The 24,485-nt window shown below is 42.5% G+C and overlaps 1 protein-coding gene across 3 annotated transcripts in view; it reads right to left on the bottom strand.

Annotated features, from left to right (window-relative positions):
- Window positions 1-24,485, bottom strand: part of LOC125905548 (WD repeat-containing protein 7) — a 141,960-nt gene that overhangs the window by 22,339 nt on the left and 95,136 nt on the right. For all 3 annotated transcript variants that reach the window (XM_049603566.1, XM_049603567.1, XM_049603565.1), the window contains 2 exons: window positions 21,359-21,586; window positions 7,143-7,329 (listed from right to left, as the gene is read on the bottom strand). In XM_049603566.1, the coding sequence (XP_049459523.1) occupies window positions 7,143-7,329; window positions 21,359-21,586 (415 nt within the window). The remainder of the gene's footprint in view (window positions 1-7,142; window positions 7,330-21,358; window positions 21,587-24,485) is intronic.

Here is a 24,485-nt window from a genome sequence, read left to right on the forward strand (position 1 = left end):
TCACAGACTTTGTTTTCATTTTAAACACTGACTGATATTTATGAGTCTACAACTTTATTTTCCTTGTATGTTTTTCTGAGAAGTGACCTGTAGTTTTCAGATCACTGTTTATCTGTGTGAAAACATCCTGTTGTGTTCATGAGTCGGCATCCACGGTGAGAACAACACGTACATCTCTGCACGACACACACACAAACACACAGATTACTCAAACATTGATCTACCTCTGCATGACAAACACAGTTTTTCAAAAACACACATAAAGAATAAAGTGTGAATTTGACATGCAGGGATAAACACATCTCTTTACATTGTGTTTTTGTCCATCTCACACACAAACACATTAAAACATGCACTTATCTCTGCAGTGGCGACAACAAACACATCACACATCAGAGCCATATTCAGGTCAGCGAGAGGCCGTTAAATTCCAGTCCACTGCAGGACATCAGATACACACTGGATTTATACATTTACTGAAGGACTTTGGACGTACGGAAAGTTTCAGAGGCCTTTTTCAGTCCTGTTCTCTTATTTACGTACGGTACCTACTTCTTTCTTTAATCACAGAGAGATTTTTCCATATGGAAACAGACATTAAAGGGATAGTGCACCCAATAATGAAAATTCAGCCATTATCTACTCACTCATATGCCGAGGGCGGCTCTGAGATCGGCGGGGGGAGCGGCTAGCACACCTAATGGCAGACGGCGCCCCAGACTAACGTCCAAGAACACAAAATTGAATCCACAAAGTATCTCCATACTGCTCATCCGTAGTGATCCAAGTGTGCTGCAGCCGCGACATAAAAAGTTGTTTGGAAAAACATCATTTGAACTCTGTTTTTAGCCTCACTGTAGCCTGTAGCTCTGACTGCCTCTCTGTGCTCCGCGTTCACGTGTGCGTGCTCAGGGTGATCGGTGGTCTCTGAAGAGCAGCAGTCTCGTCAGTACTGATGTCCAGATTCTCAAGTGCAGGCATCACCAATTCCCAGTCTGAGCAGCAAAGACTTTCCTCATCCGTTGGCATTGCTTTGCATTTGAAACAACTACACCACCAGGTTTCCAGTGCTCGACTCCGGTATTCTGCGGCTGGCTGAGGGTTAGGCTCATGAGCTGCGGCAGCTGCTTCGTCTAGTAGCCTGAGTTCCGTGCGTATACTCGGACTCAAACAAATACGGCTCAACAAAGAAATGCTGTTCCTCCTCAATTTCAAAGTCTTCAGACATGTTGGGCTGTCCTTTGCTAAAAGACCGTAGTGCAAATTATCTTTTAGCTCTGTGGTTACTGTTGTCCCTCCCTGCGGTGCACGTGTCACGTGATGTAAACACAGGTAAGCAAAGCTCATGCTTTCGCTGGTCTCATGCAGGTGCGCACACGTAAACGCGGTGCACAGAGAAGCAGTAAGAGCTACAGGCTACAGTGAGGCTAAAAACAGAGTTCATATGACGTTTTTCCAAACAACTTTTTATGTCGGGGCTTCAGCACACTTGGATCACTACGGATGAGCAGTATGGAGATACTTTGTGGTTTCAGTTTTGTGTTCTTGGACGTTAGTCTGGGGCGCCGTCTGCCATTAGGTGAGCTAGCTGCTCCCCCCGCCGATCTCCGCAAGGGATGTGAGGAATCTAAAACTTCACCAGGGCCTCCCTCGGCATGAGGGTGAGTAGATAATGGCTGAATTTTCATTTTTGGGTGCACTATCCCTTTAAGTATATTTTTACCTACATGTTTTATCAACATGGTTGCAGTTACACAGTGGAACTACATCTCGACAAAGAGCAGTTCATCAATCAGCTGAGTACTTCTCAGGCTTTATCACGTAAATAACAAATTCCAGTACTTGACTAGGCCATAGCACAGCACAGCAGCATGTCAAGTGGGCCGAACCAGATCTATAATCTTGATTTGTTATCTGAATCCAGCCCGACCCGGTATCCACACTCTGTCGTGAAGGTTAAAAAGTGTGGTACACGATAATCCATCATTTTATCTAATGTAATGTGTCATAGTAGATGACAACCAAGGCTATGTCTGGGACGCTCCTCCCCTCTGGTGGCACTTTTTACATTACTACAATAACGGTAAATGGACCTGAGCTAGCATAGCGCCTTTCTAGTCATCCGACGACTCAAAGCACTTTTTACACTATAGGGGCTGTTACAGCCTTGTGGCCTTGTGGCCCTGTTTCCTGTGTACTGGTTGTGCTCTCTGTTGCAGGACTATTTGGTGCCTGATTGCCAACCAGGTGCACCTGGCCGGTGCACCTGCAGGATAAATGGACCCACCTACCCGGGCGCCCGTCCCTCTCTGACTTTCCACCACAGCAGACCTTTGTTCCCCTTTTTACTTTTGTTTGCTTATGTTGTCGCACATACAACACACACCATACATTGTTCACAGCACCTACACCCTTACACACACTACTGATACTGATACTCACACCCCATTCCTTTTTCAGCCTTTATTTAATAAATACTTTTGTTAAACTTTGATCAGTGCGTGCGCATCTCCCTCTTTTTTTGTTGCGGCTTGAGAGCCGGTCGTAACAGGGCGATCATACAGAAATGAGATGTTAGAGACGCGGACGCTTCAAAGAAGCTTGAAACGCTGGAAGCGCTTATTCAATGTGTACTAGCTACTGGCGTCTGACGCTCAAAAAGTTGAAAATATTTTAACTTTTCAGCATCTAAGCGTGAAAAAGAGAAGCGTCTAAAAAGAAAAATGCGTGTCTAAAAAGACGCCGCAAAAAAACCCATCTAAAAAGACACTTGAACGCCGGTCAGATGCGCTGTATCATAGGAAAACAATGGTTTTACTGGTGTTGCGTTTCTAGTGTTTCATCTCAGTGTGTTCGCTCCCTATGTGTCACATTCACCCATTCACACACACACATTCACACACTGGTGACCGAGGCAAGGTGCCACCTGCTACTCAGTTATTAACACACTCACACACAGATGTGACAGCCATCAGGAGCAATTTGGGCTTCAGTATCTTGCTCAAGGATGCTTCGACATGCGGACTGGAGGAGGCGGGGATCGGACTACTGATCTTCCAATTGGTGAATGAACTGCTCTACCTCCGGAGACACGACTTGATGACACCACACACGTCTTGAAAGACGACGAGCGATGGTTGGTCATGGACCATCATGTAGTCTGTCATGTCTGTCTGTCAAAGCACGATTTTATGACTCAACAATTGCCTAATCTGACGTAGTGACGAGTAGACCAACATGTAACTGTCATCACATTCTCATAACACAGTATGGATGTCTGAGAGGGTCATTAGATACACACACACATTTTATTTTATTTCTCCAGCTTGTGTGTCTAAAAGAATAAAATGTGTGAGTCTTCAACATCAGGAGCTTTTTCAAATCTCTGCCCATTGAAAAGGGATTATCACACACACACACACACGACTGGTTGTGTGTATCAGGGACAAAGAGTCTCACTGCAAGTCAGCTGCATGGAAATTCACCTGCTGTGAGTGTGTGTGTAAGTGTGTGTGTGTCATGCATTCAACTCTTCACACTGTCCCTCTTTCTACAGTAGAAACTCACCAGCGAACAAATCCTAGAACAGACTCTGCGCTTGTGTGTGTATTTTATCTCTCCGTGTTGTAGGTTACTGTGCTGATGTCCTTCGTCCACTTTATCAATTAATGATTTAATTCAACCATTACTCAGCATTATTCCTAAACGAACAGAGACTAACAGCATCCAAGGGACGACAGGAAATATGTTTGGGACGCAGGAAACTCACTATCGTCACATTAGGTGATGCCTCCTATTGTTTCCCTGATAACGCTACATCTTTTTACAACAAATCTGTGTTGACATCAGCAGGAGGAAAGCTAGTTAACGTTAGCTGGTAGCTGTTAGCAGCTGTTAATTATGGCTAAGGTTAATTATGATGTTACCACGATGTGTTCAATAGGACAGCCCCCTAACAGCCGAACAGAAAGGTCATTCATCGCAGGAAAATAAACAAACAAATGTGAAACTCTATCAGGAGCTGCACCTTGTCAAAATAAATCCAAACCTATATGACTGGACCGTGTGGTGCAAAAGAAGGTCATATAAAAGCCGTGCATCCCTCGTATTTCAGGTGGAACTACAGAGGGTCTGTCAAGGGTGATGAATGGCCCAAGAATAAATACATAAATAAATAAAAACATAAACCACTTATCGTTTTTAACCGAACTTTATACTGACTGTGACTCACAACTTCCAGACTTTTCCTTATGTTAATTATTTTGTGAGAATCTTTACTGACTGTTCAAATTATCTTCACTTTCTATTCTACTAGAATTTGATTGTGTTGTTTCCTCTTTCACACACACACACACACACACACACACACACAGTGGCAGCAGACATATCTATACTCATTTAACCAGACTGACCCAGCTCGAGTTTCAGCCTTAATAGGATCAACTGATGTTGGCCAGTTAGATTTCAGCAGGGAGGAAGACACACACACACACACACACACACACACTCCTTTGTACCTTCATACATGAAAAGATGCCACTGGACCACCTTCATTCTGTGACCTCTGACCTTCGCTCATACAAAACGCTGCATTAACTCAACCACAGCCTCACTGTGACTGTGTCAAGGCAGCCGTGACCTTTGACCTCCTCTCTGCTGGTTGTGATGTTCATAGTCTACGAGCCAGAACGAACTCTGCTGCGGTCAACATCAGTGGTTTGACACCAACTTCTGACTGGGTCATCTCAGAGTAACAGTAACAGCGACGGATGGAAGTCATGTGATCGGATAAATAAACCTTCACTCACGTCTACGACCAGAACCAATCAGAAGATCCCAGGAGAAATTTGAAGAGGGAAATCTTGTTATGTTTTCCTGACTTGTCATGTTAAACACTGGGTAACTTTAGCTCTTCAGGCCTCCAATGCAACAATCTGAGGAGGAAAGATCGCTGTGACGAAGGGTCACTCAAAGGCGTCACATCCACAAAGGTCGCCTCTGCACTGAGCTACGATTACAGTCGTATCGACGCCGGTCTGTGCCGCCGAATGCCAGCTCCAGTAGTGCCCTGGACTCTCTGTCAGCATGTAAACTTATATCCCAGTTGAGGTAAGGTGAGCTAAAGGGTTCGCTCAGGAAACTCCTTCACAATCCCACCACTAGTTTTCTGGAGAAACACGGTGATACCACATGAACACAGACAAACGCACACAGACAGAGGACTCACATGTCAGAGCAACGCAGACATCGTTACATCATCATAATGTCCTGCAATCAGATTACAGCCTGGCTTCCATAACTCAGTGTGCCGGCTCTATAATGCCTGAGTGTTTCTGTGTGTGTGTGTTCTTATGTTTGTATCTATAAGCAGGCTGTTGTCTGTACTCTGGAATCTGAGAGGGAAGACTGAGCCTTCAAACAGACCAACACAAACAATGACTCAATCAGAACAGAAACTGAGGACGCAGGTCTGCTCTGAGCCACAGCACCTTCATGTGCAGTGTCTATTTAAACCTTTCTGTATGTAACATTGTTTTTACTGTGTGTGCATGTATCAAGAGCCATTTGGAAGCTTACCAGAGTCGCTTAGGTCTCTGCGTGATGACCATTAAACGGACTATTTTAACATTCACCAAGTCTTATTAAAGCAATGTTATGCAAGAATTGTCATTCTGGCAATTTGGCGCCCCTACAGTTCAGAGTGGTACACCACTGTCTGTCTTTCTAAATAATTACTGCCTAAATTAAAACTGACTTAATAAATTGGTTTAAAAAAAATGACCCCTCTCACACCTTCATGGCACAAAACTGTTTACTCCACTAGGATTTGTCTCTACAGCCCCATTTTCACCGAGCAGTACAGTTCAGCTCAGTACACACAGATCTGGTACTAAAAGGTGGAGCTGTGAACACTGCAGTCTGATTGGTCAGTAGAGGACGGTCACTCTGCTCAGGGCTGAGTTGTGTCTGGTTTTGAGGCTCATGTAACCACTGTTCATACTGTGGAGAGTTTTATTAGTAAACTGTAACTATAAAATGAAAGGATGTTTTGCTGCCTCTCACAGCAGCTGGAGTCTGAGAAAAAATAACTTCATTCACTGGGCCGACTGCCGGCAACTTTTAAGGTGGAACGTTAACTTGTAATGTTACTCAATGCATGAGTTGATGACGTGAATCCATCAGCACACCTTAAATTTCACTGTGACAACTTTGACCATCACTTTAGTCTTTGTTGTCTCTCCTGGATGACACAGACTTTTAGTAATGAGTGGATCTTCACGCTTTTACAGGAGCGTCGTTCCTGTGGGCTACAGCAACACTAAACCCCTGAGCTTGCCTGAGAAGGACTAAATGCACAAAGCTGCTATCTTTAAATATCCCATGGAGAGAGACTCTCACTGCAGCCTGTTCTATTTTGTTCTGAACATGCAGCCTCGCTCTGTGGACGATAAACCAGGTGAAGACTTTGCTCCGTGTCACCATTGAAGAGGAAGAGGATGCAGATTTCGCCATGTTGTTGCCAGCTTCTTCTTCTGTTACACATTCAATGCTATTCAAACTTCCAGGTAAAAAGTTCGGGACGGAAACTTTGGAGCATTCGCAGAGCGTCTTGACCAGTTCGGGTCTGACTGAGACTTTTAGAAACTTGATTTAGCACAATTTCAGTCGGACTAACATGCTTACATGTATTTTAAAAGTCCAGTTTTATTATGACTAACATAATATTTTTTTTTCTACTGTCATGTAAACATGCTGAGTGTACAGTCTAAGTGATACTGAAGCTGTAATTTCAACGTAAAGAAAGTGCATAATAATACCTTAAATCAAGTTCAAGACATGCCCCAAATTATATGAGAAAAGTCTAAGACAAGCTTCAAGTCTTGTCGAAGCCAGTCCAAGTCATTTTCTCACCCCTGACATTTCTACATCTACATTTGGTATAACTGCTCTTTCAGTGGCATTTGATGACTGTATTTCAACACAGAGCAGGTCCTCCACGACGTGTGGCTTTTCTCAGATCTTCTCACAGTTTTCTTCACATGCTTAGGTGTTAATTTGCCTTTTTTAGAATTTGAAATAAAGTGTGTAAGTTATCAGTGACTGCATTATTTAAGTTTGTGTGTGCGTGGCTGTGGACTCACTTGGCCAGCTGCTTCTCAGCATCGGCGCAGAGCTCCAGCAGTCCCATGAGCACCGCTGACACGTCCATATACGGCTCCCACACGGTGAAGCCTCGGCCAATCAGATCGATGGCGGTGCGGCGGATGGTGCTGTGGGGAGGCAGCTTGGGGCTGGGGGGCTGCAGCAGCAGGAAGGTCAGCGCCTTACCTGCGAACAGTAGAAACAGTAGAATCAGAGTAAAGTAGAGCAGAGTTAAAGAGGAGGGGGACTTCATCTGAAAATGACAGGAGCTCAATGTTACTGCGTGAAAGGTCGAACCTGTAACAATCCTACATTTTATGTGACTTAATCAGCTCTTATTTCACATTTTCGTTCTCTCCTTTTGTTGCAGCAGCGAATAATGTAAAGACAAAATGAGAATCAAGATGTGAAAAAGGTGTTGGAGAAAAACTTTGATGAATTGAAGTCATAGGGGTCAGTATCAGTAGGATTTATAAAGGTGGTACCACTTACTATAAAACTGAATCCATCAATGCACCCATTAATTAATAGATTTTAATATATTAAGACAAATTTTAAGGGGTTTTAAGGGGGTAAATAACCCTTTAAACTGAGTAATAATCCAAGTCTCATTTATGTAGTTGTGTTATTGTGTGACTTTGTTGAATCTAAATGAACCCTTTAAAACTTTAAATCTTTAAAAAGATAATCAAGTTTAGTATCAGTAGGATTTATAAAGGTGGTGCTACTTACTATAAAACTGAATCCATCAATGCACCCATTAATTAATAGATTTTAATACATTAAGACAAATTTTAAGGAGTTTTAAGGGGGTAAATAACCCTTTAAACTGAGTAATAATCCAAGTCTCATTTATGTAGTTGAATGTTCAGGACTTTCCAAACAGACAGGGAAACTGAACTAAAATTAAATCTTATCTATGCTCTCTTCAAAGTCAGACTCCATTGACAAAAAAAGTAAATTTACCTCACTGATCAAGGCAGCAGTAGACCAGCAGCTCCTGTGTTTAGTGAGGTAAAATTACTGCTTTTGTTAGGCCCCGTTTATACGACAACGACTTCAGCTGAAAACGGTCAACTTTAGTTGCGTTTTGGCTGATGGTTTACACGACAGCGGTGTTTTGGGCGCCTGAAAACGCAACGTTTTGAAAACAGGTTCCAGAGTGAAATTTTTTGGAAACAGCAGCATCTCCGTTGTCATGTAAACTTACAATATGCAGTTCCTCTGAAAACGGAGACTTTTCGCACATGCGCGTTACGGTTCCAGTCACTAGGCATGTGCGGGAAAGTCGACCATCACAACAACAATGCCGAGCTCTGTTTGTGCTGCTCAGCCTGTTGATTTGAAGTGAAGTGTAGATCTGTTACTGTAGCAACTCCACCTCGTCGTCCATCCAGACAAAGTTATCTGTGCATGCTTTCGCCGTTGTGTCTTCTTTGTTTTGGTTTGTAATCACCATGTTGTAGAGGAGGGCGCTTCAGCACAGGCGCATGGTGTCATGCCGTGGTGTTGCTTTGCAAATTTACACTGCCACCCATTGGCCTGGCGTGCATACTACAGCGTTTCCAGTAGATTTTGCGGCTCTGTGTGAACGGGGAGCGTTTCAATAACGCCGTCATAAAAACGCATAAGTTTTTTAAAACGCAAAGGACAGACTTTTCCGTTTTTTAGTGAAACTGTTGTCGTCTAAACGGCCTTAAAGGAGTCTGGCTTTGAAGAGAGCACAGATAAGTTCCACTTTGAGTTAGCATCGAAAAGGGACGTCTGTTTGGGATGTACTGAGCATACGACTGGATAAATGAGACTTGGATAATACTGCATGAGTTGTGTGACAGTTTGTAAACTTTTTTTTTCCCCCAACTGTTTTTATTGATAGTTTTGTCATATTTCAAACAAAAATTTCTCAATTTGTGTTGACAACATTTTCTTGAGACACAGACGAGGCGAACAAGAAAGATATATATATATATATATATATATATATATATATATATATATATAAAGAAAAGAACATATATATCTCTTTCTCCAAAAAAAATTAGGAGTCGACTATATGAGTATATATACACATTATTTAGCCATATATGGAAAAGAAATATTCGATACCAGAAAAAGTGTATATAAAAACAAACATAAATATCCCCACCCACCCCCCACAAGAAAAAAAAAATAAGACAATTAAAGAAAAAACAAATCAATAAATAATAATGATAATAATAATAGTAATAAAATAAAATAAATAAATAAAAAATAAAAAAGGAGGGAAAAATAAAATAATAATTACAAAAATAAAAATAAAAAATAAAAAATAATAATCAACAGCATACACAGTCTTCATCACCGTCCTCCCTACAGGAGAAATGTTGTTGGGCTACAAGTAGCACAGTTGGGTGCCACTAGAAAAAAGAAAAGAGTACAGTGGTACCAGAATTCTCAGTCCACGCAGAGATGTAAACAGCTCACACCCAAAAGTTATGTCTTCTAATTAATTTCAGAGTTTTAAACGGATGTTTTGATACAGCTTTACTGTTGTTAAATGTAGACAGGGCCAGTAACTGATACACAAATGGTCATTTGGGGTGAAGTATTCCTTTAAATCTGCATGGTTAATTTTAGTGGACAGTGCACATTCAACACCAGCATCAATGTAAATGTACCATTTGTACCAACATGTACAGCACTTTGGAGCATTTAAACAGATGATGGTTAGAGACACATGATTGTATCTACTCAACTTCAGTGTCACTGCAGAGTCAAAGCTCCGCCCACTGCAGCAACATGTAATAACCATTAAGAAATTCTAACATCTGAGAGACAAAAAATAAGAAATCCTAATGTTTCCAATGAGATTCGGGTAAAATAGATCCAACTTTGGTGCACACACACACACACACACACACACACACACACACACAGAGAGGATAAAGACAGCTCGCAGGATGGAGGTCACTTCATAGCTGACCTGACATTTGAGCCAGTCTCAGTGGGGACAGACTGACCATTAAGGCTCCTGAAAATATCCCCCATCCCTCAATAGCACCCCCCTCCAACACACACATACACACTCACACACATATACACACACCCTCCTCCCCCCCGGGTGTGTGTCTGTCTGTCTGTCTGTCTGTCTGTCTCTGCCTGTCTCACCCACTGGAGCCTGAGGTCCAGAGCTTTTAGCAGATTCTTCTCAAAGTGCTTCAAAAACATAAAGTCGGGGGAAGATCCAGACAGAGAGGCAGGATGGAAACGGTAACAGAAAAATACAGTTTTCATATATTAACTGTCCATTTATATATTCATTTACAGTCAGTGACACGTGTGTGGAATATTCTGGATGTGTCTGTCGAGCATTGTATGGTCGTGGTATTAAGTCTCTCTCTGTATCAGCATGAGGGAGGCTCGTCTTCTTCTGCTGTCAGAGTCCACTCAGGGATCAATACACTTCATTGTATTTTCACTTGTAAATGTAAATGCTAAACAGCCATAATATGAAGAAACATATAAAACAGATCATTTACTATCAGTATTTATAATCCTGTGGTGGCTCTAAAGGTCCTCCAGTCTCCAGACACACACAGCTAATCTCATCATCTGGATCTCCTGGCATTTAATCATCAGCCCGCCTTTAATGGCAAAACCCCTCTTCCTTATTGGTTTATACTTCCCTCAGTCTATGGACGGGGCTATGAGAGATGTAGCTAGAGGCTAACCCTGTTAGCATTGCACGGTACGACTGTTGCAATATATACCGGCAGCAGCAAGATAGTGCGCTAACTGTGTTAGCATCGTTGTGGTATGTTGTTATGGGTGACTGTAAGAGATGGACGTCAGCGCTAACAGTGTTAGCAGGTATGCTGTTGGTGAAGAGACGAAGAGTCAAACATGTAAAACAGGTGTGTTGTTGGCGTGTTGTGACTGAATCAGTGAACTTTGACCCTCAGCTTGTGAACAACATGAGCAAACACCAGAAAGAGCTCAAATCAATCATGTTTTTGTTAATCAATATGCATACAAACAGCAGACTATAAATATCCACAGTGATGCAGAGCTGAATGAACTTTGACCTCCAGTTTGTGATTATTACAAATCCTCAAAACCACAGACAGTTTTTTTTTTCCTGAGCTGCTTCGGCAAAAATCCACAAATAATAAATTGTTACTCTCAAAACCTTGTGTGTAGCTGTGAAAGCTGCTTCTCATTTTCTCACAGTCAACATTTCCTGTTGATTTCACAAAGAGTTCAAACACTTTCACGCCCAGATCAGAAATCTCTGTGTCATCTTTGATGCGGCTTTAAAACTGCACAAACAAATTTACACTGTTGTGCGAGGTTGCTTTTTCCAACTTAGAAGTACAGCCAAACTCATTTAATGACCTGCAGATAATCATGAAGGCCCAAATTTCCTCTCGACTGGATTAATGTAATGCTCCATATGTGGGAATGAGCCAGTCTAAAATATGACTAAGACTAATAAGCATTTTCGTCTCAAGACTAAGACTAGTTTGGTTCGGTTCAACTGAACTCAAGTTCGTTTGCCCCCTCAGTGTGGTTCCTTTGTGCAGGTGTGAACACAGCAATCACACTCAGGTGTGCACCAAAACAACCACACTGAGACCTTCTTGAAGAGGTGGTCTCAGTCCGGTTTCAAATGAACTCTGGTGCGGTTGGTTTGTGGTGAGAAGGTGTTGCGACCTGGATGTGAAGCAACTGCAGTCACATGACACATTGTTTGGGTTAAACATGAGCATGTTACAGTCCTGGAGGATTATTAATGTGCACCTCCTCCTGTACTGCCTTAATATGCACATTCAGCACATCCAATGCATCAAAACATTGTTTTCTAGTTGGAGCCGCGTTTGCCTCGTTTTCAAACTGTATGCTTTGACTAAAATGAACAATGACAGCAATATAGTCCACGATGAGCAGCGCTAAAATCAACCTGCGTAGTTGTCCCTCCATTGTGACATTAGAAAGTGTCACATTTATCTTGCAAGTGTACTCTTCTTCAACGTTTGCTTTACTTCCTGGATTTTTCCCACATGGAAATTCTGACCAATCAAGAGCAGCTTTCTCACACAAGGCATTTGATCTGGTCCTCTTGTAAATGCTGCCGTGAGAACACGAACCAGCTCTAGGCAATTATACAACTTTGGAACAACATGAGTCCCTGATTCAGACCAGAGGAGATCACTCTAGGGCTGACAGCACCTTAGACACACGCCTCTTTAAAAATAAAAACAAATCCTGGATAATTTTTGAAACACAAAACCAAAAAATAATGAGGCCTAAATGAGCGTTAACACGCTACAAGCTGATACTGTTCTTACAGTCTGTGTTGTATAAAAAACGATTAACACTATTTGCAAACGTTGCAGTCCTCCTGATAGGAAATCAACATCAGATTAGTTTGAAATAAACTAATAATCAATAAATAAAGTGTGTGGGTGACTGTGTGGGATGATGGGATGGGGGGCAGTATGAATGGGGGCGTCACGGGGTTAAAGGTCACCAGTCAAATTCAAACCACTGACATTGTTGATATGTGTGTACGTGCTCCTCACACGCTGAACCCAACGGAGAGTGGGGCTCAGAGGTTATGAGGTCAGAGTTCAACAGTGAGCAGTGACAGTGGCTGTGGGTGGGCAGCTCCGTGTGTGTGTGTGTGTAATGAACCTGATGGAGGTTTAATCTGACAGCCACATTTGCACTTAGAAACCTCTATTAATTTTTTTGTCCTGGACTATTAAAGATGGCCGTTAACAATCAGCGCTGTAATTGGCCGGATCGAGATTCAAATTTACAACCCCTCCCCTCCGGCCAGGGAGCAGGAAGTGGAGAGGTCCGGACTCGGGTCCATTTCTCACGATGGACATCTTTGTTTAAAGGCAGGCCCGGACCCAAATGAACCGATAGCTATTGACAAAGCATCAGTCGGCCATAATGAGCTGTTAGTTAGAGCAGTAAACATGTCACATTAACACGGAGAGGGTGATTAGAGCAGGAGGAGGAGGAGGAGGAGGAGGAAGAGGGAGGAAGCAAGGAGGAAAAAAGGAAGGAGGGAAAGTAGAGAGTGTGAAATAGTGACAGATCGGTGATGTCTAAAGTTTACCAGGCCGAGTCGCCCACTAACAGGCTTTCTACTTCCTTTCCTCCATCTGCCCTCCCCCCCTCCTTCTCTCTCCCTCTTCCTCTGTTTGAGCTTAAATGAGAGGTGAAGGTAAATCAATGTTGGGGACTTGGTTAGTGGATGAGAGCCGGATCGGACTCGCTGCAGGGAGAGAATTAAAAAAACAATACAAAAAGAGAAACAATGAGAGCCAGGTTTCGGTGGGAAGCAGAGGAGATCTTAGGGGTACAAATATTATCAAAAAATAATTAGAGTAATGTTCGGACAACAACTGCTGTGTACATCACAAAAAGAGGCTGTCCTCCAAAATACGACCACATAGGTTGTTTTTACGAGCAGCAATTACGACCCATATTTACATTTGGTGAAAAGCGACGACCTCTAGTGGCCGTATTAAGTTTGACAGGAGGAAAGGAGGAAGTCAGGGGACGTTGTATTAAGAGCGCAAAATCTGCCTTAGGCGGGAGGGAGGGGAGGTGGACAGGTAAAACAAACACAGGACCTTTATCCAGGAGATCAGTGCATTTGTCACATGTAGAAACCAAAGTCAACATCGAGTTATTTTCAGGTTTACACTGATTTATCGGCTGAACATCAGTATCGGCCAATATTCGTCTTGCTGACCGCCATCAGCTTATCGGTAAATAAGATGACATTCACTGATGATGTTTTTCTGTTGTGTCACATCAATTTTGCGAAGGCTGTAGAGCGGGGCTTGAGACCAACGGCCATAAACTTTAATTAATGAGCAAGTACATAAGAATACAATGACTGTTTGGTGAGTGGGCTCTGTGATCTCATCGGTGAGTAGCAACCGGCGTTCGGTCCTCCCAGGGACAACAGCAAAAGCACAAAACGTGTTTGGAATGAACAGAGATTTTCCTCTGGATGCTTTCAGGATGAAAGGACGCAGTAAACTGACACACCCCATTGTTTCCCTGATAATGCTACACTGTGAACAATGGATGCATGTTAAATGACATTTGCCATGTGACGAATGTGACGTGAGGTTACACTACGTTAGTAACACACATGCTTCTTTCAAAGCAAACCATGTTCTTTTGTTCTCCAAGCCTCACGAAGTAAAGTTGCTTACCAACATCCTATGTTTATTCTGAAAAGAGACTGCGTGCATTTAACAAGCAGAAACTGTACATTTCTTGTAAAAACTGAAGTTTATTTTTGAAAACACACAATGAATGTGTAAACTGACACACTGTACGTGAGTGTCCAAAACTGACGATGGGTACTTGGAGTGTCATAGTCTGACATCAGTATTTAACGAGTTGGGAGTGAGAATGTGTTGGCTGATCACCACTACGGACAAAAACTTGCTTTGATATTTAAAGTAGCTGTGCAGAACTTTTTACCATGTATAAAACTGTCCCTAGTTCGTATCACCCCCCCTTGAAGATCCACATATTTATTTGAACCCAACAGCGACAAAAAAGCAGCCATTAAACCACAGAAGAAGAAGGAGCCGTGTTTACGAGTAGGATTTAACAAACGGGCTAAATGACAAGTAGTAGGTAGTAGTGAATGATTTCGTTCACATTGCACACTCTTGTACAGTAGGTGGCGGTATGCACCTGGAATTTGTTTGCAATCCGTCAATAAATTGAGAGAAGAAGAAGAGCCGTGTTTACAGAGAGTGTTCTTCGAGTAAGCGGTACGCAAAGGGCATTGCTGAACACATAACAGTTTTACCAGATGTGTCTATAAGGACTTGTTTGTACTTTCGATGTCATGGCAGATAAAGAAGGAGCACCATCTAAAAGAAAAAGAACAGAAGAAGGCTAAACAGGACAGTGACAATATATGACGACATGGAAGTTAAATGTAACGTTAGCTGATGTGAACCGCTTTTGTCTAGTAACGTTACAACAAATGCCACAAAATTATCTGTGACTGTGAACATGAACACAGATATACAGCAGGCAGTTGTCCTCAGTTTATAAGAAATTCAGAGCTACACCAGAACGTTTATGATTTTCCTCTCACTCTCCAAAACAAAGGCATGCAGTAACTGCCAGTTGCAGTTGAGATTTTACGACACAAGGCTGTGGGTGTCATACCACTTCGACCAAAGGGGGCTCTATAATCAACGAAAACGTAAAGTTCCGCACAGCTGCTTTAAAGTGCAAATATATTTTCTGCCCAGCATCACCAAATTGATAAATTTCTTGTAAATACAATGTAGAAATATGTGAGGAAGGTTACAGTCAGTTTTTTGTTTGTTTTTTTTTTGAAATATTCTTCTGTGTTTCCAGGAGGGGCGGCAAGATTATGGCCAAAATCATAATCACAATTATTTTAATCAATATTAGGATAAGGATTATTTAGCTCATTAGATTATTTAGATATTAGTCTTTAGAGATAATATTTTTATTGCAGTTTTACATGTCAATAAACACAGCACTTCTTTAGCTACGGATACATATCTACTGCTTTTTTTTTTTTTACATCGGTCACAGAAACTTTCTTGTGATGTGCTGCGGTGCTGCAACCATGGATGTCTTGACTTGAAGCTAGACAAAGGACGGGGATTAATGGTAAAGGTATGGTAACACTGGCGACGCTATTAATCTCTGTCTTTGTGCATTCATCATACTTCAGATTGTGGTGGGTTTTTTTCAAGTGGTTGAACAAGTTGCTTTGTGGTACAAACACGTCTTGTGCACTCTTTGCATGTTTTTTGTTCTCTCCTAAAACCAAAATACTTCAGGTGATGACGGATGATTTTGGCTTCGCCCGTCTGCAGTCGCTACATTCAGAAGAGCTTTTCACTGGCTGCTGCTGTAAGGTGCACATGTAGCGGCATGGCAGCTCTCCAAAAGTGTAGGCTGGGTGTTAGTTTATAAGGTGCTTGATTTTAATATGCAGCAGAGTCTTCTGTGAGCTGAGCACATATTTTTAACCTCAATATTGCAGTCGATGATGTTCATTTAATTGTGGGAAGCCTAAATCGTGATTGTAATTAATATTGGATTAATTGTGCAGCTCTTGTTTCCACTTAAAAATTAACAATCTACACATAAAGAGATGAACAGAGGACACTTTTTAAACCCTTTAAAGTTCGTCTCACATACTGACAAAAGCATGGCTGGTAAAGTAGTCATGATTTTTACAGCTTAATTAAATGCATTTATATTGTTTTCATACTGTGAACTAGAAAAAAAAAAGAGAGATTGGTTGGGTCTGATCCACAGCAGAGAGATTTGTAGTTTCCATCAGCTGCTTGTCCCTGTTCAATTTTCCATGATACGAAATAAACCTCAATTTCCAATCTGCCCTCATGAATGTTTTAAAATGCCACAGTGAACGGGCCTCAGAGGGGACTGGAGGTATTTTGACATTTACCGTGAGCATTATTGTCCAGTGATGGTACACAGACGTATAGTTTGTCTCCTTTATCCTGTCCAATCACATCCTCCCTTCCCTCTGTCATCATCTGTCCTTCCTTCCTTCCCTCCGTCCTTCCTTAGGCCCAATCTCCCCCTCCATCTTCCCTACATTTCCCCCCTCGCCATATGAAAACATCAATCTATACTCGGCTGTATAGACTACTGTACCCGCCCTCTCTCTGGGTGGACAGCTCTCATTCATCACACACACGGCGCTGTATGCCAACAACACCGATCCATCTTTCAATTTCATAACAGAGAGCGGAGAAGGGGGGAGACGGAGAGTGGAAGGAGGGAGAAAAACAACAGACTGAACGAGAGCTGGAAAAAGAACTGAGTGAAAGTAAGAGAAGGATAAAATGGAGGAAGGAGAGGCAGCATCAAACATGAGAAAGAATAAAAAAAATGTTCTACACATGCTTTTTACAGTCACCTGTAATTGTCTGCTCGAGCTTTTTATTAAGTAATAACATGTTTTACAGGGTTCAGTCGCTCTGTAGGGTCAGGGTGAGGCTTTGAAGGAGCAGCTTCCTCAGCTCAGTTAGCAGACGTTGTCCTCTAAGACAAATGACAGCATCATGGCCAAATATGACCTGTGTTTCAATGTTTTGGTTAGAGTAATCTCTATAAAACACTATCTGCACATGAATGTAGACTCTGTAGGCGACAGACAAGATTCTGAAATCAGAAGCGTTCTGGTTTCCTTTGCAGTCCAAGTGGTATTGACTAGGGATAATGAGAACAGTTATCTGTATCTGCTCAACCAACTAAACTATCTTTATCAGTATCTTACTCAGAATGGGCGGGCTTAAATCCAAAAGTGGGTGTGGTTTCAACCAGAAATTGGTGTGACCTCGACAGAAGTTGTCATTTTAAGCCTGAAATTGATGCAGGTGGATCAGAAGTTGCTATATTGAATATTTATTAGGAAAATATTTACAGAGCAATGACAAACAAGCCACTAACTCCCGCTAACAACCGTCTTTTGTATGTAGTCGGAGTGGGTGGAAGTTCGCTGCATAGATCAGCCTCTCATTGGGCGGAACGAGCCACCCGCTGAAGTCCCGCCCTACCAGTTTTCAACACGTCCTTTACTAACTTTTGCGGTGTTTGATCTTGCAGGGATGTAGCCATTTTTCTGCCATCGTTCACGTCCTGTAGGCGATATTTTTTGTAGGCGTGTTACACCAAAACCTGTTTCCCCCCGGCAATATTTTTGCAAGCGCACCGTTGCTGTGGCACCGCCCAGAACGATTGTGATTGGTTGAAAGAAGTACAAGCAGCCGGGCGTTTTTTTCTCCAATCTTAAAGTGAGAGTCGGTGCAGCCAGACCTCTCTTTTCTAGAGAAAGGTCTGGTGAGCGAGACTAGTTGTATGTAATGGGAAAGGTTACAACTGGCATTTACACTCAGGTTAAGTGACTCTGAAGTAGTCGTAGGTACTTATCTGCTTCGGCTCTGTTCGGCGTTGATGGAAATACAACACCTGGGTGAACGTGCTAATTTTAGCCCCTTTACCGGCAAGATGCAACGACACGCCACCACAAAATACCTTCTGTTTCCGTCCAAGTAGTGCTCAAATGCCATTGTTACATTTTCATTGGCCTCCATGCTGCTTTCTACAGCTTACTAAACAGTTTTCGGGCCTGTCTGTGAAAAAAGAAGGGCGTGGTCATCTGCTGCAGAGTCATATACACCACTCTAGTCTACTGGCAATGGGAAATCAGTCTATCGCCTATTTTTAGCAGGTTGTCCTGTGTTTAAACAAAACCCCGCACACACGTAAATTTTGGTGGAAAAGAGGTATGAATGAAGATAAATAAAGGAAGTAGCCACCAGGTGAGGCCAAAGGGCTAGACGGTCGTTGATTTTCTTCGGTTTACTCGTCTTGGCTGTGTACGCTGTTGTTGGCAGCGCAGCGTGTGCACAAGCAGTGACTGACGCTGCCTTAGAGATTCCTCCTGGCTCTGATTCGTTCATTTTGTTTAGATGCAATTAATTCTTGCAAATGCCTCGAGGAGCACTAAGAAGAGCCAGAGGAACCAGATTTTTTCACAGATGATCTGTCCCATGTACTACTGTCAGGATATTGTGACAAGGTGTCTAAAGGTATCAGACGGGTAAATGTAATGCTTTTTAAAACCCTTTCATGTCACCCTTAAATCAAATTTGGGACAGATTTTTGGACAAATCATGTTGTACTTATTCAAACATTGCAGGTAAGCATTGCAGTGTACTGTAGATGTGGTCTTGTGCAGAGGTAAGTGTTATATAGGTATATGGTTATTAGAGTGAGTTAAGTTCATCTACGTTTTGCCAACAGTTAAGTGAAAGTATAAAGTAAAACGACAGTATTATAATTTTTGAAATATGGACTTTTACATAGAAAGGCTTCGCTCATTTTCACAAAAAGAAATTCAAGTATGGGTAAATGAAATAAGATTAAATGTCTATAGCAGTTAAGACCTCACAAATTCAAATTTAAGACTATTTAATGACTCTTTAAGGACCTGCAGACACCCTGCAGCAAATTTGACAGAAAGTGTATATAAGAGGTACCTACTGAACCTTTAATGTTGAGATAACATTAAAAACTGATGATTCTGAGAAGTTTGGTTTATTCTGAGTAGCAATTAGATGGGATCATAATTTGCAAATGAGACGCAGCCAGAGGGGTCAGTGAAAGGTTTTAAAAGGGTTAAGCTCTGCTCAAGGGGATCAATTAAACCTTGAGTTGTTTTCATCTGGCGACATGAGCTTGGGGTTTTTTCTGTGTGTGTGTGTGTGTGTGTGTGTGTATGTGTGTGTGTCCGGTGAGTCCACACAGGTGAGCTGACCGCTGTGTCCAGGGCCGACATCACGCTCCACAGTCTATCAGTGGGAGCACAGGCTCTGTCGCTGGGCGGATGGCCCCAGAGGCAGCCAATCAGAGCTCAGGAGCAGCAGGATGGAAGAGCAGCTCTGCTTAGTGCAGGTTTGATGCCCACCAAGGTCCAACGCTGCAGGCACAGCGTGGCACAGGCTAGACCCCACTGTGTGTGTGTGTGAGTGTGTGTGGAAGTCAGCGCCAAGCTCCTTAAGGTGTCAAGCTTCGTGGGTGAAAATCAATCCCATCTCTCCGCTCACCTCTAATCCAACACTGAAGTTTCTACTTTGTCAGTTGTGTTGTCCTGAGTTTGGAAACGCCAGGATTCTGGACCAAAACAGGAACCACTGAACACCTCAGTATCTGTAAGTATCTCGCCACGGTAGTCGGCGTTGGTGTTACATGGTGTTCGAGCATATACCGATCACATGCCCATACTTGCCTGATGCCCCCACCATCATTTTGCTTTTTTAGAAATAGAAATTAAACCCATTTAGTTTATTTTTTCGTATTAGCGTCCACGTTCATCTAACAACAAAATACTAATTTGTAAAATACGAAGTGTGGTGTCAACACTTAGTCAGATGAGGGATGCTACTATAATAATCTTAAAGTTACTGTTCTGACAGCCGCAGCAGTTTTCTCCTAAAGTATGACACTTCTTCTTAGCTGAGGGACTTACACAGTTGCACAGAATCCCTTAAAAGTTTTCCTCAGTTAAAGAAAAGTGTTAACTCATTTACTGCTTTGAAAGAGATCTTACAGCAGTAGAAGTTTCCATGGAGATTGTTTGTTTGCTTGGACTCAGGCTCGTGACGCCTGTTATCGTCTCTCAAAGTTGGATTATAGTTAGATAGTGAAAAATGGCAGAACAGAAGACAAGAAAACCATTCTGGTCAGAGGAGGGAAAGATTATACTTCTGTAGAAAGCACAAACTACAAAGTAAATTTGATCCCCCAATACCAGAAAACAACTAATTGTCGGAAGAAATTGCAATGAAAATTAATTCAGTCAAGTCAAAAGCGTATCCATCAGGTTCTCCTGCTCACAGAACACTCTTCTCAAGGTGTGTTAGTCATTTATCGTCATAAACTTGATCATGTTGCAGTTAAGATAGAGACAGAGGTACCTTAAGTTTTGGTTACCTTGCTTTAGTTGATAAGGTCTTTTGTGAAACGGTCTCGGGATTCCTTAAGTATAAGACCAAGACAAGGAGAAACCTTAAATACTTAAGTGAACATTTTAAAGAAACTTTAAGAAGAAGTCTCACCGGCGATCACTGCACAATGCATGTCGGTTAGTTTTGTGTTCCAACTTCATCCAGATTGCTCTGACGTATTACAAAAGTGGACAGCGATAGTCTTGTAAGATCGGGGTGGTTGCAGTTTTTAGGGCCAGGCGCTGCGGTTGCTCTCCACTGACTGCAAGACTCGGAGCATGATGGGAAATGTTTCCTGTACGGACTGAAGGCTGCTGGAAACCGTAGGGAATCTGTCCAACTTCACCAGAGCTTTTTGTCACAGCCTCCTGCTGCAGCCGCCTGCTCTCGTCTACTTTCCGAGAGCAGGCGACTCTTGTAAAATCTTAACTTAAGGTGTTTTGTGCAGCTGGCCCCAGGACCTTACGTGCAAGGCAATATTCCCGGACCTGAGCTACAGTGGTGACTACAACCTGAATGTTGAGGAGACCAAGAGGATGACAGAGGAAGAGGCAGATGCATGCTGGGAGGTTCCCTACATGCCTACCTCAGGATGCAAAATACCTCTCTTGATACTCAGATTGTAAATACAGCATAGAGTGTATCATCACTGTACTTACACGTGTGTCTGGCCAGTGAATAGTTGGATGACCCTCCGCTTGTCAGTCCGAAGCCCTCAGGCGCCTGTCCGCCGGCTCGAGCCCGTGCTAAACCCTTCGGAGGTTCAATCTCAGCGCCGAACTCAGCCCCGATGACCCCCAGCAGCACGATAGCGGTGGCTTGTTTACGGCGCTCCTCGTATGAGTTGGAGATCTTCTTGGCGTTGGGTGGAAGGTTGGACAGACACCCTGTGGAGGGACAGAGAGAAATCAACGTAAGAGTCTGACAATAGTTCATTGATTTAGCACCCTGTTCACCCTGGTGTTAGTTCCATACTTATTTTGTCGGGGGGTTTTTTAAATCCAGAGCCCCACATTTACTCAGTTTACTGTCATAAAGGAGAAAAGAAACCTGAAAACATTCACATTTAAGAAGCTGGAACCAGAGATTTTTTTGAATCAAGTAGTTGACAACTCACCGATTAATTCTTGCAACTCTAATACAGTGTAGTACGCTGCAGTAAAAGACAGTTCATAAGAGGGATTCTATATATTGTGTGCCCTTTTTATCTCCAAAAAAGTCCCCTTAACTCCAGCAGTTACACCCTTATCACACTTTCTTTATGAATTTGAGAAAACAATAAACTTTTGTGTCATTTTAACGTCTAAATATAATATTAAAGAATTAAAATAAATGTCAAACATGTTAATACATTTGACTTCAATTAAAGACAACACATCAAACAAATGTAATTTTTAGAAATGCCCCACACTTTGGCAGAAGTGAAGTGACTCAAATAAAACACACTACAGTTCACTGTATAACATGGTTAAATAAGATCCAGCTTCATATTTCAACCGAAGAAATAACACCAAGCAATTCACACTGTGTCAAACAACAAATCTGCAAATCTGCCTCCTGCACACATCAAACGTGATGACTGTCAAAAATAAAAACCTGCCAACAGCTCCATCTAATGTCCGTCACATGACAAGGAAACTTCATTTAAATGCAAAGCTGCAGGAGCTGAAAGGAAACCTGCAAATGCTGCTTTCAATGCACTTTATTGGCTTTAGTGACTGAATAAATTTAGATAAGAATGTTGCTTTCTCGCTGGAGAACCTGAATCATGATCTGGATCATAAATCAGACAAATTTTGGAGACTCTGGAAACCCTTTCACACCTCGCTTGTCTCTGGAGGGCAGAGTCTGATTGTTTTGTTTGGATGTGCTATTTATCTATTTATTTTCTGTCATACTCCTGAACAATTCATGCATTTATTTTGCACACATTCATGTTTTGTTTTTATATTGCAGCGTCTGTTTTTGGTTTGTGGAGATTTTTCTAAAGTGTATATATATATATTTATTTTTCTGTTGTTAATGTTAAAGAGTGCGTGTGCGTTTAAAGATGCTGCAGGTTGGTTTGTTTCCTCCCTCTGACACTTTGAGCTGCTGTAGCTGAATAGAGAGTGTGTGAGGGACCCCCGCTCTCATTTCTTTTTTTCCTCCTTTTCATGGTGAAAGGTGGTTAAAAAAAAACCAGCAGGCCTGTGAGTCTCCAGTGAGCCGATAACAAGTGAACAGGCACACTTCTATTGTCCCGGTATTAACCATTACTCACACACACACACACACGCAGGCACACGTCCCGCTGAAAGCCTTTAGTCACAGTGCAAACACACACACACACACACACTTACGTACAGGCGGTCATGTTCACAGACCTCTGGAAGGCTTTTGGACACGTGCAACTGGAAACCTTTTTGTTGTGTGAATGTGAATGTGTGTGTGTGTGTGGGGGGGGGGGGCGTGTCCGTCCATTGTGTTCACCAAGACGACCCCAAAATAACCCTCTTTTGTGTGTGTGCGCGTGTGACAGGGTCTGCACAGTGGGGAGCTGCTGCAGCCCTGAGAGGGATACACGACTCTGTGTGTGTGTGTGTGTGTGTGTGTGTGTGTGTGTGACCAATAAGTGTGTGTGTATGAGTATCACAGTGGGAGATGAGAGCTCCTTACACCCGTTGGATCAAAGGCCCAATAAGGACTACATAAATCTGTGTGTGCATGAAACAACCTAACACACACACACACACACACACACACACACACACACACACACACACACACACACACACACACACACACACACACACACACACACACACACAGCTTCACCCTTGGATTTCTCTTTCTTATTTTCTCTGGCTCTGGATGAGCGAGCACAGCATTGTTATGGATTTGAATTGCAGGGGAACAAGCACTTGCTCACCACACACACACTCACACACACAGTGTGTGTGAGGAGTTGAGGGGTTAGCGAGCACACTGGGCGTGATGAAAAGATGAGCGTTGAACACTGCTGTGTCTACTTCCTGTTGATCTTCACGTGTTGGATTTGTTAACGTCACATGATCCTCAGTGAGCAGAGTGATCAGTGAAAGGATGACGACTCCAAATAAAAGCTGATACGTACAGATGTTTAAAGACGCAGCTGGTAAGTTGCTCCTGAAAACAGGCGATACAGGAAAATATTGCACTCTAATGAAAAAATATATAATTAAGTTGAGTTTGTTTTGTGGTTAAGCTCAAATGTAACTAACTTCGAACAGGGTATTTGTCTAGGGAGGCACTGATCTGATATCTGGATCGAATATTGGCCCCGATATCATCAAAATAGATGGATCGGGTTATCGTAAAATGCAACCTATACCTGAGGCGATCCTTTCCCGTTAAATCTATTGCAACGCGAGCTACGCCATACGTCATGGAGCGAAGGGGAGAATCTGCTGTGTGGAGGTATTTCACACTATTTCAACTGCTGTTGCACAATTGTTTATTTTTGTTAAACATAAATAGTTCATCGTTGCATTAATCTGTTTCATCTTGTTTCATTTTATCTTAGGAGAGAACTGTGTAGTCATCAATGCCTGATGCCTCTAGTCTTTCCTGTTCTACATGTAAAGGTATATAGCTTTTTAGGTCAACCATGGTATCGGATCGGTATGGGGTATCGGCTGATGCTCAAAGCCACAGCATGGGGATTGGGATCCAAACTGAAAAAGCTGGATCGGTGCATCTCAGTATTTGTCAGCTTCAGCTCCGATCAGCTCCGACTGGCAGTGATACCAATACAACACCTAGGTG

The sequence above is a fragment of the Epinephelus fuscoguttatus genome, linkage group LG18 (assembly GCF_011397635.1).
Source record: "Epinephelus fuscoguttatus linkage group LG18, E.fuscoguttatus.final_Chr_v1".
NCBI lineage: Eukaryota > Metazoa > Chordata > Actinopteri > Perciformes > Serranidae > Epinephelus > Epinephelus fuscoguttatus.